We start from the raw sequence: 17,144 nt of genomic DNA, 5'->3' as shown, positions 1-17,144 counted from the left end.
TGCACTTGCTCACGGGCACCACCATCTCCCCAGGGCCCAACGTGGGTGTTAGGAGCGGGGAGCCTCACTCCTCACCCCTGGTGGGTCACCACGTCCCTGACTGCCTTCCCCGTCTCACTCTCTCCACTGTCAGCCTCACTGACCCGTGCCGAGCTCGCTTGCCCCACACCCCCCTTCTCCAGATGGAAGCCAGAGGGATCTGTCCAAAAGGCAAAGCCTAACAACGTCCTGCAGCTCACTGTTGCTCAGCTTGAGGCCAGACCCTGTGTGATCCGGCCTCGAGTGTACCAGCACTCCTGAAGCTGTTCTCAGCCCCCAGCACCCCTGGGTGGCCTTCAGTCCTTGGAGGCGCTCAGCCCTGGGCCCTTGCAGGAGCTAGGCACTGGCCCGTGGCACCCCAGCCGCAGGCTCTGGGCGGCTCGGCCTTCGGGGCTCATCTCACTTCTGCCTCTCCCCTGTGGCTCCCTGTGTGCAATGAGCCGCGGGCCATGCCCCGTCTGGGCCTCTCCCTCGCTGCACTTGCCCGCTCCTCCCCATTGCCAGCTTACGTGTCCCCCATGAGCCCAGCCCCGCGGGGGGCTGAGACACCTGTTGGAGCCTGGCACAGGGCCACACTCGAAGCATCTGTTGGGGAAACCAAATCAACCATGAGAAGTCGGTGGGGCCCAGGTGAACTGCGCCGAGATCACAGGTTTTCGGTGATGATAACCATAGCTGATGTGTGAGGACCCACCGGGCCCAGGTGCACTGCTGAGCACTCATGTCAGTTACCTCTTTTCATCCCAATAACTGCCCTGGAGGTGGACCATCACCACCCCCATTTTCCTTAGGAAGAGTCTCCTGGCCGAGGGGGCAGGTAACCTGCCCCAAGTCCCACAGTGGTATTAGGATGGAAGCCCTAAGCCCTGGTGTCTGGCCATGGAGCCCCCGCTGTGCCCCCACACTGACGGTCTCCACCCCTGGGGTCCTCCCGTGATAAAGCAGTGGGACTTCCAGGCTTCCACACGCACTGGGCCTTCAGCGGCTCACAGGAGTTATCGCACCCTGGCTTTTTCCTTATAAACTAATGACCTGAAAGCTTCTGAGAAGTGAACACTTTCAGACTGGGAGTAAAGCGGTCACCTCCTGCCTTTTGTTTTGACTCATCTTTTTGCTGTCTAGTCCCACTGGACTCCCTTTCATTTCAAAGCGACTACAGTTGCTCGGAACTGCTCCGTGGGCTTGAGTACAAGGAGACATGCATCTTTGCTAGAAGGTGCAAGCCAGTTGGAGCTCAGAAGGAATGTGGGGCTGCACCTGTCAGAAAACAGCTCTTTTCCAAAGACAGGGGTTAAGTTTTGGCTGTGGGTACACTCGGGGCCAGACTACTGCTGTCACAGTACTGTGGTGAGATCTTTAAAGTTAGGAAGCAGAAGACAGTTAAGTTTGGGTCTGCCTTAGGCAGGCTGTGTGCTCAGAATGAGTTGGTTAACTTCTCTGTTCCACGGTTTCTGTTAAACGAGAGGGACCATACCCCACCCCCCACCTTCCTGGCAGGTGGCTCGGGGCCGCTGGGAGGAGATGGAGTCCAAGTTCACATCGGCTCTCTCAGGGCCAAGCTGCTCACTCTGCTGCCTCGGTCACGACTGGCATTTAACATGAGGTCCACTGGTGCCCAGGCCCACCCCGTCAACCCTGCCACTTGCAGTCCCCTCCCGTGACCGGCCTCCTCCCGTGTAGACAGACTGTGGTGCCTGGGCCACCCCACCTGGAGGCTCTCAGAGTTTCCCACACAAGGTGGCCCCTTTCAGCACGACTCCAGCCTCGCCGTCCCTCTGTCTCTCTGCCAGGGACACTTGTCCTTTCTCTCCACCCCTTGTCTTTGAGTGACACATTTGCATGGACGATCACTCAGGCACACGGTACCTTCTTCCCTCTCTGCTGCTTCTCAGGCTCCCTCAGGGACTCTTTGCTCTCCTTGTTCCTTGAACGACCATGATCCTTGGGGTCTTGATGTTGGCCCCTTTCCTTTCATGTTCCCGACTGTTTCTGGGGCTTTCCTCTCCATGTGTGCATGTGCCCCGTGTGCGCCTGCGTGGAGTCCACCTGCAAGCCCCCCTCCACTGCCAGTGTCCACCTCCCTAGTGGAGCTTTCTCTTGGGCGGCTCACAGGGACCTGACCCTCAACCTTCTGTGTCCTCTCCCATCTTCATCCCTCCTGCTGCATCCACATTCCTACGTTCTTCCTCCTCTTCCTTGGTAGCTCTCTGGTGTTCCCAGGAAAGAAGCCTGTGTGTCCACTATGACCCCTTCCTCTCCCACATCCTGTCTACGCCTTCTTGAGTCAAGCTCCACATTCTCCTGTGTCGTCATCCACCACTTCTGTGCCTGCAGCCGCCTGCCCAGGGCCACCATGCTCACTCAGGCCACTGCTGTCTCCACCTAAACCCTGCAGCACTCACACCGGCCTCCTGCTGCCTTCCTTGACTACTCTTCCTCGACTACTCTTCCTCCGTATCAAACCAGTGATCTTAGTTGCGTATGCTGCTGGTGAAAATCATTCGCCGTTCCCGATGTCCTTGGGGAAAAGCCCAGATTCCTTCAAGTGGCTTATAGACCCCATCTCCTGTCCCACAGCTCTTGAGCTTGGCCTCACGTGGCCGTTCCCCCATCTAGGCTGCGGCCCCACTCACAGCTCCCAGGAAGCGGGCTGTTCCCCCAGGCCTCTGCACACGCTGCTCCTGCTCCCCAAAGCCGCCTGCCACTTTGCCTGCCGCCCTGCTCCCCATCCTGCAGCCCCCACCTTGTAGCACCCTCTGAAAGCCTTTTCCAATTCCTCGGTGCCCCTAAAGCGTTCCGTGCTGCAGTTCACCCGGGGACGTCAGCTCGGCGACCCTCAGATAAGTAGCTGAATGAAGGTGACTCCTGTGAAACGTTAAGAGAAATCTGTGACACACGTACACGCCTGCCCTTAGTAGGCCTGCACGCACACACGTGATGTGTGTGGGTGTTCTCTCTTCAGTTCTTTCAATTTTCTGTACATCTGAAAGTTTTCATAATAAAATGGGGGAATAAGGGTCTATGCAATCTGGTCCCCAGTCTCCCACTTTCAGATTCCTGCTGCAGACTTCCTCTAGACCAGTGGCTGGTGTCAGGACTCTGTCTTTTTGACCATGTTAGATGAGGAAGGAGAATAGAGGCAGGAGGCAGGTGAGGTTAGCAGACAACTGGCAGAAACTCTCAGAACTGAGGAAATAGTAAGGACAAAAGTACCCACCTGTCGAGAATGTGTGTTTCAGCAGCTCGGCATTCCTGGGGGTATCAGCTCCCGAAGAAGAACGTGTTGGGAATTCACTACCAGAAGGAGCCGCTTCAACCCCCGCAGAGGCTGCTGCCCTTAAATTCAGCTAGAGTTAGAAAGATGTGGTTAACTCTGGTCAGCAGGGGGAGTCAGCAGAGATGAGCATCTCTAAAGATGTCCTAGAGAGGCACCGACCTTGTGTCAGTTTCTGTAAGTGTCACCATGTAAGTGGACTGTGCTAGTTTGGATGTATTGTGTCCCACCAAAAGCCATATCTTTAATGCAGTCTTGTGGGGTAGACGTATTAGTGTTGATTAGGTTGGAATCCTTTGATCATTTCCATGGAGTGTGACTGAATCAACTGCGAGTGAACCGTTTGATCCTGTTTGATTAAATTATTTCCATCGAGATATGGACCCTGCCCATTCAGGGTAGGTCTTGATTTAAGCACTGGAGTCCTATAAAAGAGCTCACAAACCGAAGGACCTCAGAGCACCTGAGAGAGACATTTTGGAGATGGCCACTGAAAGCAGACTTTTGCTGATACCTTGGAGATGCTAGCACTGTGTTTGCTCTAGGGAAGCTAAGGGAGGACAAAATCCCCCAAGAGCACCATTTTGAAGAACGTAGAGCAGCTGAGAGAGGAGCTGGAACACAACCTGGTATCCACAGACGCCAGCCACATGCCTTCCCAGCTAATGGAGGTTTTTCAGATGCCATCGGCCTTTCTCCAGTGAAGGTGCCCTGTTGATGCCTTACCTTGGACACTTTCTGGCCTTCAGACCGTAAATTTGTAACCAAATAAACCCCTTCTATAAAAGCCAATCCATTTCTGGTATTTTGCATAACAGCAGCATTAGCAAACTGGAACATAGACATTTAAACTTAGTGATTAGCATACGTGAGAGGAGAATGTTCTGCTCATGGCTCCCGTGGTCCTGCTTTCTAAGGTGCAGTGAGGTTCCTTCTACTCAGGCTTCTCTTGCAAAGTGAAGGTTTCGGTGGGATGACAACATCCTGCAGGCAGGGCAAAGTGGCCTCAGAAGAGGGCAGTGTCGGGCGGTGTAGTTCTCCATTTCCGAAGGACTTCAGAAGTAAAGAGAACACCTGCGGGTTGTAGAGACCCTCCCCTTTCCATGACGTTCACGCACCCCCCTTCCCCAAACACATTTGCAGATATTTATTCCCAGCACTCAAACTTCCGTCTACTGCCCACTTTCTCTTTAAAGGCCTTCCCTTTTCAGTGTTCCCTTTAGTTATTTTTATTATAGCCACTGTAGCGTTTGCTGTGTGTTTGAACTGTTCCTGTCCATGTCTGTTCTTAGCTCCTGGGTTGTAACCTGGGCCTCGCAGAGTGGCTGCTGTATGAGGCCTGTCAATAGTGAGAGCGGCAGTCAGGCCCTGGTTGTAGAATTTGCCGGCATTCACTGGGCACTGACTACATCGGGCTCCAGCTAAGCAACTTCCACACAGCACCTCATTTAATCCTGAGAACAAAATCAGTGCGTCCCCAGTGCCACTGTAGAAAGGAGGAGACGGGCCTTGAGCCAGGATTCGAGTGGGTCTGTTTAACTCGGAAGCACACGCTCCACACCCCCAGAGTCCACGGCTGCCCCAGGCCCCTTGCCCAGGCCTACAGCGAGGACTCAGCTCCGGGAGGTTGGCAGCACGCCTGATCACTCGCCCCTGTGCCCTGTGTGCCGAGCACAGAGGGGCACACACTGGTGCTTGTAGAGTCTCGGGGCGCTCCCGGCCACTTCAGGAGCCAGCGTCCATGACTCCCGAGAGCCAGGCACTGGGGCAACAGCGGGCATGCTGCCCTCAGAGGGCGGGCGCAGCTGGACCCGCAGACACGGGACAGGCCCTCGGATCCACACTGCCCGATTTTAAAGAGAACGTATCGATGTAAAATTTAACATCTCCGTCTGCATGCACTAGTTAATAAGCTTTAAGATATGTTTATGCAATAAAAGTTCTACAGTCAGTTTGTTCAAATGCTACAGTTACATGGAGGTTTGAATAAGAAGTGAGCTATGGTAGGTCTGTATAGATAAGAATAAAATAGCAACACATCCTAAAGTAATTTGGGTGGAGAATAAAAATATATATTTGGTACTCTCCCTGAAGAGCTGGGGGAGGATGCAGATGTGTTGGACTTCCTCATCTGGATTGTTGCTGATGTTCTCACAAACACTGGGGTTTGACGGCTTGATGTGCTGAGCCCTCTGTCTTGGGGCTGGCCTCTGCTTGTGGCTGCAAGGAGAGGCTAAATCTGCTTGTAATTGTGCCTGAAGTCTCCCCCTGAGTGCCTCTTTGTTGCTCAGATGTGGCCTTCTCTAGCTGAGCCACATCGGCTGGTGATCTCACTGCTCTCCTGCCTACCTGGGACCTGACTCCTAGGAGTGTAAATCTCCCTAGCAACGCTGGGTATGTCTCCCGGGGATGAATCTGGACCCAGCATCGTGGGATTGAGAATATCTCCTTGACCAAAAGGGGAATGCAAAATGAGACGAAATAGTTTCAGTGGATGAGAGATTTCAAATGGAGTCGAGAGGTCACTCTGGTGGACATTCTTACGCACTGTATAGATAACACTTTTTAGGTTTTAATATATTGGAATAGCTAGAAGTAAATACCTGAAACTACCAAACTCCAATGCAGTAGCCTTGACTTTTTTTTTTTTTTAATTTTATTTTGAAATACTAACAAATTACAGAACTGTTACAAAAATAATACAAATTCCATACAGAGAACTCCAACATACCACCTCCCCCCAGATACCAGATCTACTAATTTTAACATTTTGTCATATATGCCATATCATTAGATCTATCCGTATAGCTGTCTGTCAGTGTCTTAATCCATTTTCTGAACACTTGTGGATAGGTTGTATACATCATGCTCCTTGCTATGTCTGCTTCCTGAGAACAAGGATATTCACTTATGTAACCACCTTTAATGCAGTTATCAAGTTCACAAAATTTAATATTGATATAAAGCTTATAGTCTGTATTTCAATTTTTTCATATATCCCCCAGATATCCTTTTTGTGCCTTTTCTTCTCCCTTATTAGATCCCGTCCAGGATGATTTATTGCATTTAATTGTCATTGTCTCTTTAGTTGCTCCTTCTCCCCCTCCCCCTCCCCCTCTCCTCCTCCTCCTCCTCCTCCTCCTCCTTCATGTATATATGCAGAAACTTTCCCATCCCTAGCCATTCAGTAGGATTAATCACATTCACAATGTTGTGGTACCCTCACCATTTTCCATTACTGAAACTTCCTCATCTCCCCAAACAGATTCCCTACACCCATTATGCATTAATTCCCCATTCCCCCTAACTCCCACCCTGGCAACCTGTGCCCCACTTTTTTGACACTGTGAGCTTGCATATTCTCTAATACTTTCCTTGTAGTTACCATTGGGGTTAATTTTAACATCCTAAATCTGTAAAAATCTTGTTTTCTTTGATAACAATTGAACTTCAATAGTATACACAAAATGTGTTCCTAGACCCCCCTGTCCCCCAACTTTTATATTGTTCTCGTCACCAATTACATGTTTATACACTGTGAGTCCAAAACCAATGATTTATTATTACACATTATGCATTTACCTTTTAGATCTTGTAGAGTATAAGTAGTGGACTTAGAAACCAAAAATACAATAATATTCGCATTTATATTTACCTGTGTTGTTACCCTTACTGGAGAGCTTTATTTCTTCGTGGGGCTTTGATCCCTTGTCTACTGTCCTTTCTTTTTAACCTGCAGAACTCTCTTTAGCATCTCTTGTAGGGCTGGCCTTGTGGTGGTGAACTCCCTCAGTTTTTGTTTCTCTGGGAATGTCATAATCTCTTCCTTATTTTTTGAAAGAAAGTTTTGCCAGATACAGAATTGTTGGTTGGCAATTTTTTTGTTGTCAGTCCTTGGTGTCCCCCCACTGCCTTCGTGTTTCCATGGTTTCTGATGAGAAATTGGCGCTTAATCTGACTGAGGCTCCCTTTTACATGTTGCTTCTTTCTTGAAGCTTTCAGAATTCTCTTTATCTTTGGTACCTGATAGTCTGATTAAAATATATTATGGTGTAGGGTCTGGGTGGGTTTATCCTATTTGGAGTTTGTTCAGCGTCCTGGATGTGTACTCCATGTCTTTCATTAAATTTAGGAAGTTTTCAGCCTTTATTCCTTTAAATATTCTCTCTGCCCTTTCTTTCTTTTCCTTCTGGGACTCCCATAGTTTATATGTTGGTATGCTTGATGGTGTCCCACAGTTCCTCGGGCGCTGTTCATTTTCTTCATTCTTTCTGCTCCTCAGACTGGATGATGTCAGTTGTCTTGCGATCAGCTTCACTGATTGATTCTGCCAGCTCCAATCTGCTGTTGAACCCCTTGGAATTTTGGTTCCTTTTTCTAATTTCCATCTCTCTGTTGATAGTCTCTCTTCGTGTTCAGCTTTTGTTCTCTTGATTTCCTTTAGATCTTTGTCTGTGCTTTCTTTTAGTTCTTTGTGCATATTTAGGGCCATTTATTTTAAGTCTTTTTCCGGTACATCCCAGGTCTGGCCGTCCTCATTGATGGTTTCTAATGCTTTAATCTTCTCCTCTGCCTGGACCATGACTTCTGATTTCTTTGTATGTTTTATAATCTTTTGCTGAAACCTGGACATTTTGATATTTTAATGAGTTATTGCTGGAATTTAGACTCTGAGGCAGCTGTTCCTTAAGCTTGTATGCACCTGGTATGACAGTTTTCCTTGAATTCCAGGAGCTTATTCTATTAGGAAGCAAACGTTAATCCAAGAAACCAATGGGGAAATGGCTCTTTAGCGACCAAGCTTCCAAGCCCCTCTCGTGCCCTACGGGACAAGAGGTCGCTTTTCCATCGGCCTTGACTCTTGAAGACGATTGAATGACAGTGTAGCTTACAAGAGGTGACAGTGTGACTGTGAAAACCTTGTGGATCGCACTCCCTTTATCCAGTGTATGGATGGATGAGTAGAAAAATGGGGACAAAACCTAAATGAAAAATAGAGTGGGATGGGAGAGGGTGTGATTTGGTTGTTCTTTTTTTTATTTTTATTTTTTATTCTTATTCTGATGCTTTCTGGTGTAAGGAAAATGTTCAAAAATAGATTGTGGTGATGAATGCACAACTATATGATGGTACTGTGGGCGGTTGATTGTACACCATGGATCACTGTATGGTAGGTAAATATATCTCAATAAAACTGAAAAAAAAAGGTATGTTTATGCATAGCAGCATCTAAGGAAATGAGCACGTTATGTTCTTTCTTAGGACACTCTGATCGTAGTAATATCTCTGAGCCTCAGGATCTTCAGTGGAAATGGGAACATCATCCCTTACCTCAAAAGTTTTGGGGACGATTCAGTGTAAAAGTCCAGCACAGCACCTAGCACTCAGTAAATGTCAGTGTTTCCATCTCTTATTCCTTCCTTTCTGTGATAGCTTCAATGTAGTCTTTGCAGAAGGAAAGGGAGATATAAATTGACCCGAGTCCTGCTTGTTTTACATGGCTGCTTTCTGACCTTTTCACCGTTTGTTCATGAGCCAGTTAAATGTGTATAATTAATTACAATCAATCTCCTGTACAATTAGGGCAGTGCATGACTAATCAATGCAGTTAATTCTGTTTGGCCCATGTGATGCTTAGAGAAGTGCTGTCACAAGCCAGCTTGGTTCTAGGGATACCCTCTGTCCCAGTTTGCTAAAGCTGCCGTTATGCAAAATACCAGAAATGGATTGGATTTTATGAAGCGGGTGTATTAGGTTACAAATTTACAGCTCGAAGGCCATAAAAGTGTCCACACTAAGGCATCAACAAGAGGACGCCTTCACTGAAGAAAGGCTGATGGCATCTGGGGCTCCTCTGTCACATGGGAAGGCACGTGGCTGGTGTCTGCTGCTCCTCTTCTGGGTTTAGCTTCTGGTTTCTGTTGCTTTCTCCAGAATGTCTCTGGGCTTCTGTCTTAGCTTCTCTGTCTCAGCTCCCATGCGTCCCTGCTTGGTTCTCCCAGGGCGATTCTCTCTAAGCATCTGGGGGTCCTCTCTTATCTTCTCCAGGGCAAATTCTGGGCTTCATCTCTTAGCTTAGCACCTCCAGATGTCTTTCTGTCTGCATCTCCAAGCGTCTGGGTCTGTATGTGTCTCTCTCTCCCTGTGCTCTCTTAAGGACTCCAGTAACCTAATTAAGACCCAACTTGAATGGGTGGGCGCACATCTCCGTGGAAACAACCTAATCAAAAGGTCCTACCCACAATAAGCCTGAACCCACAAGATATAATTAAAAGAATATGGTTTTTCTGGGGTACATAATAGATTCAAACCAGCACATCCTCCCTCTTGCTTCTCTCTTTATCCCCTGCAGTTCTGTCCTCCCCCTCCCACTCCATCTGCTTCTCTCTGTCTCTGGGACCATCCCCACAGCGCGCAATTACATTTTGCAGTTTCCTGTCTTTATGCACTCCCCTGATGACGGCTCTGATTTTCTCTTCCTTTCCCAGCAGAACTTCTTAGAAGGGGTTGCCTTTTGTTGCCATCTGTTTCTTCACCTCACAGTCTCCTCAGCCCATTCCACTGAGGCCTCTGCTTCCACCAGTTTCTGAAATTGCTTTTGCCAAAGTCATCAGATAATTTCCATGGACCTACATCTAATCACCACTTTTCTGATTCTCATTTCAACCTCTCACTGGCATTTTTTTTCCCTTTTCTGTTCCTTTTCAAAATTAATTTTAAAAAATTGATATATGAGTCACTGAAGTATACAATGTTAAGCATGTGATGAAACTTTTCATATGTTTGCACCCATGTCTGCAGCATTTAGTGCCCTTCTTACAACACCTTTCTCTTCCCTTCTGGTCCTCACACCCCCTTGTTTCCCTCCGACCTCACTGGCTGGCCCTTTGCAGTCTCCTTGCTGGCTCTTTCTGCCTCCCGCAACCTCCGAGTTTTGGAATGTTCCTGGTTTTGGTTCTCGGACCCCTTCACTTCTCTATTCACACTCCTAGGGAAGCTCATACCGTCTCTTGGCTCTAAATACCACATTATTTTGATGACTCCCCGATTTGTACCTGTACCTCTGATCTCTTCTCTCAACCCCAGATTCGTATTTTCAGCTCCCTCTGTGCCATTTCTACTTGGAAGTTGAATAGACACCTCACATCCAGCTTGTCAAAATAGAGCTCTTCATCCCGTTTCCTCCCCCTTTTCGCCCCCCTCCTCCATCAGCAGCTCCTCGTTTAGTTGTCTTTGTCTCATTACATGATTTCTTCATCCGTCCAGTAGATCAAAATAAAAACTCAGAACTCATCTTTTTCCTCTCCTTTTACCTTTCCTGATAATCTTCATTTCTGCACTCTTCTCCAACTCTCTCTCTCCTGTCTTTTCCTATCAGCCTGTAGCACTCCCTTTAGTATTTCTTGTAGTGCCGGTCTCTTATTCACAAACTCTCTCAGTGTCTGTTTGTCTGAAAATGTTTTAATCTCTCCCTCATTTTTGAAGGAAAGTTTTGCTGGATATAGAATTCTTGGTTGGCAGTTTTTCTCTTTCAGTATCTTAAATATATCATGCCACTGTCTTCTTGCCTCCATGGTTTCTGCAGAGAAATCTGTACATAGTCTTATTGACTTTCCCTTGTATGTGATGGATCGCTTTTCCCCTTGCTGCTTTCAGAATCCTCTCTTTGTCTTTGACATTGGACAATCTGACCAGTAAGTGTCTTGGAGTAGGTCTATTGGGATCTATTCTATTTGGGGTACATTATACTTCTTGAATCTCTAATTTTCTGTCTTTTATAAGAGTTGGGAAATTTTCAGTGAATGTCTTCTATTACTCTTTCTGCCCCTTTTCCCCTCTCTTCTCCTTCTGGGATACCCATAACACGTATATTTGTGCGTTTCATGTTGTCACTCAGCTCCCTAAGACCCTGCTCATATTTTTCCATTTTTTTCACCATCTGTTCTTTTGTGTGTATGAATTAGAATGACCTGTCTTCCAGTTCACTGATCCTTTCTTCTGCCTGTTCAAATCTACTGTTGTGTCCCTCCATTGTGTTTTTCATCTCCTCCATTGTGGCCATCATTCCCATGAGTTCTGCCATTTGTTTTTTTAAGTTTATGAATTCTTCTTTATGGTCAGCCAGTGTCTTCTTTATATCCTTCAGCTCTTTTGCTATATCTTCCTTCATTTCATCAAATTTATTTAGCATTAGTTGCCTCCACTCCTGTGTCTCAGCTGAGCTATTAGTTTGTTCCTTTGGCTAGTCCATGTTTTCGTGTTTCCTGGTATGGCTTGTTATCTTAAGTTGTCTAGGCATCTGATTCTCTTGATTAGTTTATTTTGGAGCTTGTTTTCTGTCTTTTACTTAGTGGTTTTCTTGTTGGTTGGTTTTGTTCTCTGGCCTCTGTTATTCAGTTCAACTTATTCTAGACCTCTAACTTAGGTTCTATTTAGTTGATCACAATTTTTCCCCTCTTGTTTTTTCTGTTTCTTTCTCTGCCTCTATGTAACCTTTTTGTGAGTGGGTCTCCTCAGATATGGTCGACCCTGGTCAGATTTTCCCAGTCTAGTGAGGCCCAGGTCTCATTGGGAGGGTACGGAGTTTTCCAGAGAATGAGACCCTCCTATGAGGCCTTTAGAATTGGTGCTTTTCCTCTCCTGTCCAGCAGGTGGCGCTGGCCAGCCCGCAGCTCCCCCACCAGTGTAAGGAGGTGTGGAGCCTTTAGTTCTCCTGGTGACTCTGATCCTGTCAGGGGCGTGGCTGACTGAAGCTGGAATCTGAATTCCAGCCCCTGGGGTCTGAATTCCCAGAAGGAGGACTGCCAGTTGAGCTGGGCCTCCCTCCACTCTCCCAATCCTCAGACCTCCAGTTGTCTCTCAGGGGCACTATTCCCTTCTCCCCTCTCCTCTTTGGGGCCTCTCCAGGTAGATTCCTTGGTCAGCCTGAGTTGCCAATTAAAGATGGGGGTGGAGGCCTTCAGTAGTGAATACGGAATTCAAAGACACTGTGGCCCTCAAGCCCAGCCTAGTCCCTCAACCTGGGCTTTCCGATAGAAAATAACCACATGTATTACTTTTAGATTTAAAAAAAAAAAAAAATAGAAAAGAAATCAAGAAAAAGAAAAAAGGGGGAAAAAAAAAAAGAGTCTCTTTTAAATGTCTTTCCCCAGCCTGGAAGTTTTGTCAGTGTCAGAATAGAGCATTTAAAGATATGCTTTGGGCTATTGTCTGATAATTACTCTCCAACCGCTTCAGTTCCACCCCTGCCGGGGGCTATTGAAATGCAAAAAGATAAGGGATCAGTGAGAAGCCAGAAGGGACAAAATGTAAGGGGAAAAAAAATGGCTTTTTTGGAGTCTGGGAATGGGTGCCCACTTTTACGTGCCCCTACTTCTCGGAGTCCAGCCCTTCTTTAGCACCCCAGCTCCCAAAGTTAGTTAATTAATTTGTTAATTAATTCTGCAGTTGAGGCTGGTTTGAGCCTCCCTTCTTGCCCTCAGCAGATTGCTGTTTTTTGTTTTTTTTCCCCCTTTCAGGGAGCTGGCAGCAAGACAGTCTGTGAGGTCTGGGTGGGGAGGGGCGCCAGACCCCTGGTCCGGGGAACTTAGAATGTTCGCTGCGATCTCAGCTTTTCCTCCAATTCCAAACTTGTGTCCAGTGTGTGACTGGTTACTGGAAACCCCGAAAACACTGTTTCATGTAGTTCTTGGGTAATTGCCAGCTGCTCTAGGGGAGAGACGAAATTCTGCTCCTCACCACTCCATCTTGCCCCGCCTCGCTAGAACTCATCTTTGATTCTCTTTACCGTACATGCAGTGCTTCTGCATGTCTTGTGGATAAATGCCTCTAAAAATGTCTTGGGTATGCCTGCTCTCCATCTCTAATCCAATTCACGGTTGTCTTTTGCGTAGGCTACTGCAATAGCCGTATTTGTTTCCCAGCGTCTACTGTTAGCTCCTACAATTAATTCTCAGTAGCAGCCAGAGAGAGCCCTTGACAGTGTGAGTCAGATTATGTCTTCTATGGTCTGCAAGTCCCAGCGTGGTCTGGGCTCTGCCTCCTTCCCCAGCCTCAACGTGGACTTCACTCGCTTTGCTCCAGCCATGCTTGCTTGCTTCCTTCCTGTTCCTCAGACACGTCATTCCTTCGTGCCCCAGGGCCTTTGCAGGAGCTGTTTTCCCTCCCTTACACTCTCTTTTCCCTGTCTGTTGAAACTTGTTGTCATCCAGGTCTCAGCTAAGTGTCGTCTCCCCCAAGAGAGTCCTTCCTGTATCCCCTCTCCCCACCTGAAGAAGCCCTCCAGCCACGTCACCCTGGTCTAGTTTCATCACAACACTTTCTTTCTACGTGACATCATTTTGTTTGTCTGTTTCATCCACAGAATTTGGCTTTAGGAGAGTAGGGACATTGCCAGCCTGTTCACAGCTCCGTCTCCAGTGCCTGGAACAGAGCCTGGCAGTAGCTGAACAGCAAATGCCTGTGTCTATAAATGAATGGACCAAGTGGGTACTCGTGTTCAGTGCGCCGCAAGTGCAGTGGACAGCCCAGCGGTTCGTGGGTGACGGGCCAGAGGGCGGGCGCCGGGTGAGTCGCCGTGGGCGTGACCCGAACAGCAACGCTGTGTTGCAGAGAGGAGCAGGTACCTATGGAGCTGGTGCAGCGTGGTGACATCATCAAGGTCATGCCTGGGGGCAAGTTCCCAGTGGACGGGAAGGTCCTGGAAGGCAACACCATGGCCGACGAGTCCCTCATCACAGGTGAGGCGACTCGTTCCCCGTTCCCCGCAGGCAGGTCCCACGGCAGCCGCCAGGTCACGCTGATGCGGCGTGGGGCTCCTCGTGTCACAGCTGGTCTCTCCCTCCACCCCCAGGGGAGGCCATGCCTGTCACCAAGAAGCCGGGCAGCACCGTGATCGCCGGGTCCATCAACGCGCACGGCTCTGTGCTCGTTAACGCCACCCACGTGGGCAACGACACAACGCTGGCCCAGATCGTGAAGCTGGTGGAGGAGGCGCAGATGTCCAAGGTAACGGAGACGTGGGGGCGGGCGTCCTCGCTTTAGAATTACTTTGAGAAGGCCATGAACCAGACAGATCTTACTGAGCAAGACATTGACTGGTAAACACAGTTAACCAGGGCCGAGAATCCCCGTCCTTGTGCATGCTTGTGGTGTTTTCTTTCTTTCTGGGTGGTAATTTCCCGTGTTCTTGGTCTTTTATTTCCGTAGGCACCCATTCAGCAACTTGCTGACCGATTTAGCGGATATTTTGTCCCATTTATCATCATCATTTCAACTTTGACGTTGGTGGTATGGATTATAATCGGTTTTATCGATTTTGGTGTTGTTCAGAAATACTTTCCCGTAAGTTGAATGCCCCGGGCAGCGTGGTGGTAGTGGTGGTTGTGTTTTATGTAATCTTCTGCCATTAATCCTGTTCTCTCATTTTGTAGATCCATTGGGCTTTAATTGCCCATTACGTTTTATTTGCTTGCTTCACTTATTGGCAGCAAAATCTAAGCCAGGGAGGACCATCAGTCATCCTACTTCTGCAGTTTATTTTTTATTCAAGATGCCCTTTGCTTTCTAGTAAGATCGTTTTCACATGCACCAGCTAGCTCTGTCACATTGCTTAATGCATGTCCATTGCTCACTGTTGGCCATTTTGAGGTTATGAGGCAAATGTCTTAGACAGGTAGCTCTCTTTCACAATTTTTATAGCATGATAATATTATTTAACCGATTTTAAGAAAAATATATTTTTGCTATCTATAGCTGTCACTACTACCATCAGCCTCCCAGCTTCCCAAGCAATGTTAGTAGCTTTTTAATAATTCAATATTTATATTCTATGTGAGATGATGGAATATACATTTTTTTGTTTTAAAAAACAAAGAACGTATCTGCTTAGAGAAACAAATACTGTATACATTAGTGATTCTCATCTGGGAGCATTTTACCCTCCAGGGGACATTTGGCCACGTCTGGAGACATTTCTGTTTGTTGTGACTGGGGGCCGTGACACTCGAGGCCAGGGCCACTGCTCAGCATCCTACAGTGCCCGGGACGGCCCTACCCCAGAGAATGATCCAGCCCCACGTGTCAGTCCTGCTGAGGCTGAGAGACCTCGACAGACGTAAAAAGATAGTGGCCCACTTAGGGTGTGTTTGTTAGCTGCCCAATGAGTGGAACAATGTTTTACCTTTTCTTAAAACATATGCTTAAATTTCTCATACCTAGACCAATCGAAAGCTTATTTTCCCTTAGAGCCATAGATTAAGAAACTACATCTATGAAATGGTTAATTTTTTTCTCTTTTTAAAGAATTTCTGCCTATAATTAATGCTGTCTCAGATATTCTTGGGGTGCATGTTGCTTACTGAGGTGTCGTTTTCTGCTTCCAGTTTCCCATTGTAAAATGCAAACTGTTGGAATTAACCACTTTCCGACATTTAGGGAGACCTGGGTACTTTTAAGAGTGCCCCGTTGTGAATGTACCCCTCCAACTTGCCAGTGGCTGCTAATGGCACCTGAAGGTCTAGAAAGTCTGCTTTTGGGGCATGCTGGACATTAGCATGTGGCTGCAGGGAATAGGGTCCTAAACAAGTTGGAATATGTGGCTTTCTGCTGTCCCATGCCTTTCCGTCTTACTGCAGCTTCTTCTGTTTTTATCTGCATTGCCAGGGAGGATGCTGGCCAATGAGGTACTGCATGTTCCTTTAAGACATTGTTATCACTCTGCTCTGTAAAAATTGTGTGTGAGGACAGGATTTCAGTTAACTTCTGGAGGCCACTCAGTGCCATCAGAATGCTGAGTGTCATGTAATTTTGACAAAAATTACTGCATTTTAATCTTTAGAAATCACTTTATCTCTTAAATAACATGTATTCCTCTAAGTACAGCTGATATTGAGAAAATAAATGATTCCTTAATAATAGACCTTATTTTAAAATGTTCCCTTTCAAAATCAAAGGCTAGAGTGTAGACAAACTAGGGGGTTGTGTGATCCCCACAAACAAGGTTGTGTTCCTTGATTTAGAAAACAAGTTTTTTATTGTAGTTAAGTGACCACAGTAGCTCTTGGTTGTCCTCCACGGACACCAGCCATTTTGAAAAGTTAGCCACAGTAACTCAGGATCTCAGATTGCAGATATGTAATGCCAGTGTGTGCCCCCAGGCACGTGGAGAGGAGACCCACGGTCTGCCTGTTTGGGGTTTACAAGTAAAACAATGAAAAGGACAGAGGAAAATGAAGATGACTCCAACTCCTATCCCTAGAAGTAGCTGTTTGTCTCTTTTGGTGAACGTCTTTCCTGTGTTGTTGGAAGGCTATGCACAGCTAGAGTAGATGATTTTGCAGTAATAGCATCACAGCATGTGCCATTTTGTACTTGCTTTTTCCATTCCCTGTTGCTTATATGCATGTCAGTAGTCTAGCCATGCATCATCATTTCAGACATTGCATGATACTCCGTTTTGCATACGAGACCCACAGTTTAATTAACCAGCCCCTGTTGGTTGTTTCCAGTTTTTTGCCACTTGGAAACAAAACCAAAACAAAAACCCACTATGATAAATATCCTGGTATCTTTTCTCACTTGTATGATAATCACCATAGGATGTATTTCATGGAGCCCTATCGTGTTGAAATTCATAATAATGATAAAAAAAAATAATTACGATAGTGTAATGGTTACAGTTTCTAGGATCCCTCTCACTTGTATGATGATCACTGTAGGATGGATTCCTTGGAGCTCTATCATGTTGAAATTCATAATAATGATTAAAAAAATTAATTATGATAGTGTACTGGTTAGTTTCACGGATGCCTCTCATGTTTGAGGTGTTGTC

The 17,144-nt window shown here is 47.0% G+C and overlaps 1 protein-coding gene across 6 annotated transcripts in view; it reads left to right on the top strand.

The window, feature by feature from the left end:
• ATP7B (ATPase copper transporting beta) overlaps positions 1–17,144 on the top strand; it is a 93,652-nt gene that overhangs the window by 50,802 nt on the left and 25,706 nt on the right. For 4 of the 6 annotated variants that reach the window (XM_037799958.1, XM_037799956.1, XM_037799954.1 and 1 more), the window contains exons 10-14: positions 13,925–14,052; positions 14,166–14,320; positions 14,522–14,656; positions 14,746–14,881; positions 15,977–15,996. In XM_037799958.1, the coding sequence (XP_037655886.1) occupies positions 13,925–14,052; positions 14,166–14,320; positions 14,522–14,656; positions 14,746–14,881; positions 15,977–15,996 (574 nt within the window). The remainder of the gene's footprint in view (positions 1–13,924; positions 14,053–14,165; positions 14,321–14,521; positions 14,657–14,745; positions 14,882–15,976; positions 15,997–17,144) is intronic. The other 2 variants (XM_037799957.1, XM_037799955.1) reach the window with 2 other exon arrangements.

This window comes from Choloepus didactylus, chromosome 12, assembly GCF_015220235.1.
Source record: "Choloepus didactylus isolate mChoDid1 chromosome 12, mChoDid1.pri, whole genome shotgun sequence".
Lineage (NCBI taxonomy): Eukaryota > Metazoa > Chordata > Mammalia > Pilosa > Megalonychidae > Choloepus > Choloepus didactylus.
This window is presented reverse-complemented; position numbering and strand designations above follow the sequence as displayed.